The sequence below is a fragment of the Mastomys coucha genome, unplaced genomic scaffold (genome assembly GCF_008632895.1).
Source record: "Mastomys coucha isolate ucsf_1 unplaced genomic scaffold, UCSF_Mcou_1 pScaffold25, whole genome shotgun sequence".
Classification (NCBI taxonomy): Eukaryota; Metazoa; Chordata; class Mammalia; order Rodentia; family Muridae; genus Mastomys; species Mastomys coucha.
The window spans coordinates 403,802-411,417 of record NW_022196908.1 but is presented as its reverse complement, the minus strand read 5'-3'; the positions used below and the strand labels follow the sequence as shown (position 1 = coordinate 411,417).

At 37.0% G+C, this 7,616-nt stretch overlaps 1 protein-coding gene across 1 annotated transcript in view; it reads left to right on the top strand.

Annotated features, from left to right (window-relative positions):
- Positions 1 to 364: 364 nt before the first annotated feature.
- Vbp1 (VHL binding protein 1) overlaps positions 365 to 7,616 on the top strand; it is a 20,040-nt gene continuing 12,788 nt past the window's right edge. Inside the window, exons 1-2 of the mRNA XM_031346468.1 lie at positions 365 to 507; positions 3,567 to 3,691. Of these exons, the coding sequence (XP_031202328.1) occupies positions 418 to 507; positions 3,567 to 3,691 (215 nt within the window). The 5' untranslated portion in view covers positions 365 to 417. The remainder of the gene's footprint in view (positions 508 to 3,566; positions 3,692 to 7,616) is intronic.

Genomic DNA, 7,616 nt, shown 5'->3' with positions numbered 1-7,616 from the left:
GGTGGGGTATTTGTAATGAGTTCAGGGCATACACTCAAAATGAAGTTCACCGATCTGGGAAAGGGAATTGAGATCGCCTCAGAAGCCACTCTGGAGTGCAGTCTCTTGACATCTTGAAGTGCAGATGTGGGTGCGGTTTGGCATGGTCTGAATTCCCAGGGCTTTTAGCCTTGCCCATTCCTTAGATCTCTGACATTCCTTTCCCCAGGAGTTGGCATCCGTCTTCTGGCTTTTCCAACACATCCCTTTTAAGCTTGTCAGTCACATGCGTGTAGCCAATCACCACCTAAGACGTAAGCACCAATGAATACGCAGATTCTCAGGAAGAGAGGCGGGTCTGAAGTGCAAACGATCCAATCACTGACGCCAAAGGCCGACGCCTCAGAAGGCAGTTATTTGCTCTGGTGCTTTCTTAACATGGCCGCCGCTAAGGACGCATGTGGCTTAGAAACTGCTGCTGGAAACGGGCGGCGGCTCCACTTAGGGATTCCTGAAGCAGTGTTTGTGGTAAGAAACCCTGTTTCTCGGCGTCTTGATCTGAGGTTGAAGATTGCTTTTCAGTCACTTCCCAGGCCTGGGTCGTTGAGAGGAACTGAGCTGAAGGGTCTCGGAAGGGAATGTCTGGCCTGTTGCCTTAACCTGCATCTTGGCTTTTCAGGCCCCGCGTGGGATAGCCCAGAAGAGGGAGCTTGGAGGAGGACTGGGTAGCTGGAGCCGGATGCAAGGCAGGTTGGGGCGTGGCGTCCTTTGAGACTGTCCAGTTGCTGCTTGTTATCGTCTACTGTTGCCTAACAAAAAAACAAAACAAAGCCTGTTTATTGAGCTCAAGACCGCTGTGATGCTGGAGATGTAGATAGGTGGACATTTAGTACAGTGAGCAGGCAGAACAGCTATTAGTAGGGTATGGGTACTGAGTGGCACCTAGTCAGCTTGAGCAAGGTCGTGGTCCGTTTTCTTGGGGATGGAACCAGACTGCAGAGAAAGTAGATGTTAGCACAAACATTAAGTCCATGTGTTCTTGCTTTTAAGAATTGAGGCTTTTGTAATGGGTAACCGGCTGTTAATTAGGTTTTTGAAACCATTTTATATTTGGTTTTAGTTATACTGTTTAAGCAGTTTGTGGACAACAAATTTTATGCAGTTGTTAAGATTGTGGGGAATGCAATTGGAAGGTTTCATGTAACGGGACAGACCCAAATTCAAAGAGAAGGTAGAAGTTGTAGATATATTCTCATTTATTTGTACTGAAGCATTACAAAATCTTAGTCAAAATTTCCTTGATTTTTTTTTTTTGGTATGTACCAAAAATTATATATACCCTGTCTTATCGCTAACATTCTTCAAAAGACCCCCCCTTTTTTTTTACTTAAATCGCATTTTATATTGTATATTTTAATGTGCTGGTGGAATAAATTTTTATGTGTATTCTCAATGTGCTGTGCTTTTTTTTGTTTTGTTTTGTTTTTTGTTTTTTGTTTTTTGTTTTTTCGAGACAGGGTTTCTCTGTGTAGCCCTGGCTGTCCTGGAACTCACTCTGTAGACCAGGCTGGCCTCGAACTCAGAAATCTGCCTGCCTCTGCCTCCCAAGCACTGGGATTAAAGGCGTGCACCACCACCACCCAGCTGTACTGTGCTTTTAAAAATATTTTTCACCGGGTGGTGGTGGTGCACACCTTTAATCCCAGCACTTGGGAGGCAAAGGCAGGCGGATTTCTGAGTTTGAGGCCAGCCTGGTCTGCAGAGTGAGTTCCAGGACAGCCAGGGCTACACAGAGAAACCCTGTCTCAAAAAATATATATATATATTTTTCAAGTGATCTTTACATGAAATAATATTTTCTGAGGTTCAGAAATTTTCTTAGAAAATTTGCAAAACTTTAGGAGGGAGTTGCTGTTGTTCAAATTTTGTAGATGTAGTTGATGAAACCCAGAAATAGAGGATATGAATGAGGTATCCACAATTAGCATTTGAGCAGTCAGGAGGGCTTTAGAACCTCCTTTGTCATGCTCTGCTACTTAGAGGTGAGGAAGTTTTGTGCTATTTCTTCTGATCCTACTGTAATGCCTGATATATAAGATTGTAAATATATAAATTTCCATTCTGTCTTAAATGTAACATAGTAGCCAGATAGCCATAACTTCAGAAATGGAATTAATGAATACAAACTTTATCTGAGGGATTTATCCTAAAATATACTTTATTTTTTGAGACAGAGCCTCACACTGTAGCCTAGGTTGGCCCAGAAATCAGTGTTTGATTAGGATGGCCTCAAATTCATAGCACCTCTCCTGCCTTTGCTTTCCAAGTTTTGAGATTAAAGACAGACATTGTGAAACCTGGCTGTAAAATTTTATGGTTAAATTTTATACCAACACAATGTAATAAGCAGTCCAAACTTTATATAGTTATCTTGATGATCCAAAACTAATGGAAGTGGCATGATATTGTAACATAAAATTCTATGTTAGAAATACTTGAATCCTGCCCAACTTGCATCTTGCTGCTTAGTCTTGAGTATCTATGGATGACAGTATTTATGGGCTTATTTTGAAAAATAAAATATGTGTTCAGTTGAGTTAAATCAATAAGAAAAATGATAAATTTGGCACACAATTTGCTCAATTCTTTAGTGACTAGGGCACATGAGTAGGCAGTGTGCTTCATTGCTAGCAGTTTTCATACTTATTACTAGGGCCACATGAGAAATGTATAAAGCAGGCAAGTTCATGTGCCTTAAATTAAAAACAGAAAAATAAAGAATAAATTACCTACATAATGTAATAAACTGTCCAAAATGGTCTTTCTTTTTTCTTTTTTTGAGACAAGCTATTATGTAGTCCAGGCTGATCCAAATTTGTTACATATCTGAGGCTGGCCTTGAACTTTGGATCCTTTTGTTTCTACTTCCTAAGTTCTGGGATAACAGATCTGTACCATTCTTTAACTTTTCTTCTGGCAGTTACTGGGGATGACCTAGGGCCTCCTGTCTTGTAGGCAAGTCCACTGAGCTCCAGCTGCAGCCATTTTTTAACTCTTTATAGTTATGTTTTTAATTAAAAACAAGACTTCAGAAAAGAAAAATTAATTATCTCCAGTGGAGTCTCATTGGGTATATTACTTAAGGGTGGGTTCCATGCCGGGCAGTAAGTAGATGGCCACCACAAAATTTATTCAATTGTATTTTTGTAGACTTTTTGTGTAGTATTGTTTGAGTATTTTTTTCCCCCTCCTGGTCTTTTTGCCTGGATGTTATCATTTCAGATTTTGTGGTTTTATGGATTTTTTGTGGTTTTTCATCTCAGTTTTTAAAATTATGGCTTTTTGTTTGTTTGCCTATTTTCTAAAGAAAGAAATTGGGGAGGTGGGGAGGTGGGAGGATCTTGGAGGAGTTAGGGGAAGGGAAACTGTGATCAGAATATGAAATTATTTTTTTTTCAAAAAAATTAAATGAAACAAGCCTTTGAGGAAAACAAAGCTTGTTTTTTTACATTTTATAAACAAAGTAGTAAAAAACAGATTTGTGATATGGATTTAAAACATTGTATATATTATTTTTCATATTAAAGGAAGATGTAGATTCTTTCATGAAGCAGCCTGGGAATGAGACTGCAGATACAGTGTTAAAGAAGCTGGATGAACAATACCAGAAGTATAAGTTTATGGAACTCAACCTTGCTCAAAAAAAAAGGAGGTAGGTAATCAAAATTTCTACATTTAAAAATCTCTATTATAATTATTAATGAATATAAATTGTACATGCTAATGCATTTTACTCTGATATATTCATACATGCAAATATTGTGCTTAGATCATACTCACGTTCCCTGATGTCAACTACCCTTTCCTTTTACTTTAGTCTGGTGTATTTTGTTTAACATGATAACCTAAAGTTCTGCTAATGATGTTACAAGTGACATATTTTCATTCTTACTAAATTATTGCATAATGTTCTACTTCTACATATATGCATAGACTATGCATATATACCTGTTTATCCAGTCATCTGATGTTCTTGATTATTGTGATTAGTGCCACAATATTAGTATGCACACAACTTGGTTACTTTATTTCCTTTGGATATGCACTCAGGAGTAATACAGCTGAATCAAGTAGCACTTCCATTTTTAGTTTTCAATTATGTGTGTGTGCTCACATGTGTACAGGTTCATGCATGCCATTGCACAATCCTTATGCTCGAATGTGCTATAGTGCACATGTGGAGGTCAGAGAACAACTTTCTAGAATCATTTTTCTTCTGCCGCTTTGTTGAGGCAGAGTCTCTCGCTATTTTTGCCACTTTGTGTACTCAGGCTAGCTGACCTGTGAGCCTCTGGGCAGTTCTTTTGTCTCCTGGGCAGTTCTCATCTTACCATGCTGAGATTACAGATGCTAGCCATTGAATCCTTTTTCTGTGTGTGTGTGAGATTCAGAGGTTGAACTAAGTAAGGTTGCTTATCAGTAAGGACTTTGAGCCATTTCTCTGGCCTCATTTTTATGTTTCTGAGGAGCATTCATGTTATATTTTTATAAAAGGTATCATAATTTACATTATGTAAGGTAACATTGCATTTATATAACAGTATATAAAGTACCCTTTTCCTATATATCCTTGCCAGCATTGCTAATTAATTATTTTTGAGATAGGGTCTCATGTAGTGTAGGCTGGTCTTGATCCTTGAAGTCCTGATCCTTTTACCCCTACCTCCCAAATATTGGAGTTACAGGTGTGTACTATACTGGGTAACTGAACCTAGGGCCTCATGTGTACAAGGCGAGTGCTCTACTTTTGAGTTATACTCTAGTCCTTTTAATTTTTTATTTTTGAAATAGGTTCTTAAATTGTCCAGGTAGTTCTTGAACTTTCAATCTTCCTGTCTTTGCATCCCAAGTATTTGGGATGACAGCCCTGCATCACAAGGCACAGCCTGGTGTTTTTGATACCATTTTGACTCTAGTGAGATGGAATTTTTGTAGTTTTAATTTGCATTTCTATGAGGCCTAAAGATGTTGAACATTTTCTTTATACATTTATTAGCCATTTGGCACCTCAAATCATTACCCACTTAGTGGTTGGATTATTTTTCTTTTGATTAAGTTTTTTTTAACATTGTTTATATATTCTAGATATCAGTGCGCTATTAGGTAAATAGTTGGCAAATATTTTCTACCCCCTCTGCAACTTCTTAGTCTACTGCTTGGTTCATTTGCTGTGCAGAGCTTTTTAATTTGGTATAATTTCATTTTACAATTCTATATTTTGAGCTACTGGAATCCTATTAAAAAATTGTAGCCTATGACAATATCTTGAAATATTTCCCTCGTTTCCTATAGTAGTTTTGAATGTCCTGTTTTGACTTCAAGGTTTTTGATGTATTTTGAATTTTGATTTGTTCCTTTATTTGTACAGTGTGATGGGGGATATGGTTTTAGTTTTTTATATGTGGACTTTCAGTTTTCTTAGCACCATTTATTGAAGAGACTGTCCTTTCTTCATCAGATGTTTTTTGGCATCTTTGTTGAGATGGTTTTAGCTATATGTGTTTATTTCTAGGTCCTTTGTTTTATATCAGTGGTCTGTCTGTGTGTCTGGTTTTTTTTTTTGTCAGTATGATTTTTTTTATTCTTATTCATCCAGCATTGCTCTTTTTTGTTCAAGGTTACCTTGGTTATTTGGAGTTTCATGTGAATTTTAGGATTGTGATTTCTAGTTCTGTGAAGAATGTCATTGGAATTTTGCTGGGCTTAGCATTGAATCCAGAGAGTACTTTTGGTAATATGACCATTTTTACAATATTAATTTTGCCCATCCATGAACATAGAGTGAGCATCCTTCTACCTTCTAGTATCTTTATTTTCTTTGTTTAGTATTTTATAATTTTCAATGTAGAAGTATTTTACCTTGTTGGTCAGATTTCTGTGTTTTATTCATTTGTGGTTATTGTGAATGGGATTGTTTTTCTCATTTCTTTCTTAGTGAATTCATTATTGCTGTATAGAAAATCTATTGATTTTTTTACTTAAATCGTTTACCAATTCATCCATCTATTAAACCCAATTCAGTTTGTCACTGAGATCAGATGAGATTATCCTTGTTTTCAGGGTCAGATGGCTGCAGACTTAGCATTTGTAAGCATCTTTTGATGGAGACTTTAGGGTTCTCTTAGTATAGAATTATATTATGGCTAATTTGATTTCTTCCTTTTCTACTTGATTTCCATTTATTCTTTTGCTGGCTAAAATTTGAAGTACTGTATTGAGGAAGAGTGGCAAGAGTAGATAGAGATTTTTGCCTTTTTTTGATAGCTTATAACTGTCTTCATTATTATCTTTGCTTGAAGTGGGGGGTCAACATTTATGTCTCAGCTTCACAGCTTGGCCCTTTCTCTGCCTCTGGAGATCATATATATGTCCATATCCTTTTCTACCTTGTATCTGAGTATGTGCTGAGTATGCATACCTAAAATAGCTCCATACAGTATTACATATGTGCTTGATGTTTTCAGATTTGAGATTTAATATATTTGGATACATCTTGTTTTAATAATTAGTTAAAATGAATCTATTTTTAAATGAAATTTTATAATCAAATGTAGAGCTTATGTATCACTTCTGCAGAATGTGGCCTGTTCTAGAAATGTTAACAATAGGGAGTTGGACAAATGAAGTAAGGTTTTTTTATGCCATGTATTGTATATATGCTTAGTATTGCATCTTATTATTTATTTATTTATTTCATTTTTTTCTATTTTTTGGTTTTTCAAGACAGGGTTTCTCTGTGTAGCCCTGGCTGTCCTGGAACTCACTCTGTAGACCAGGCTGGCCTCGAACTCAAAAATCCTCCTGCCTCCACCTCCCAAGTGCTGGGATTAAAGGCGTGCGCCATCACCACCCGGCTTATTTTTTATTTTTTAAAAAGATTTATTTATTTACTATATATAAGTACACTGTAGCTGTCTTCAGACACACCAGAAGAGGGCACCAGACCCCATTACAGATGGTTGTGAGCCACCATGTGGTTGCTGGGATTTGAACTCAGGACCTCTGGAAGAGTAGTCAGTGCTCTTAACCACTGAGCCATCTCTCTAGTCCTCACATAAGATATTTTTAAATTAAAAAATAAGATGTAGGGGGCTGGAGAGATGGCTCAGTTGTTAAGAGCACCAACTGCTCTTCTAGAGGACCCAGATTCAATTCCCAGCATCCACATGGCACTTCACAGTAATCTGGAACTCCAGGATCCAACACCCTCCAACACACATGGAGACAAAGCTTCGATGTACATTAAAAAATAAAATAAATATTTTATGTGTATAAATGTTTTGCCTACCTACCTATATGTCTGTGCACCATGTGCATGTGTGGTGCTCGTAGAGGTCAGAACTGATGTCAGATCTACAACTGAGCTATGGATGGTTGTGAGCTACCACGTGGGTGCAAGGAATTGAATCTGAGTCCTCTGAAAGAACAAGTGCTCTAAACCACTGAGTAATCTCTTTAGTTCCTTAAATATTTTAATCAAATGTTTGTATCCTTAGTATTTTCTGTATAGTTTATTAAATATACTTTGTTTTGCAGTGTTTAACATATTTTCTTTCTTTTTTTTTTTTTTTTTTTTT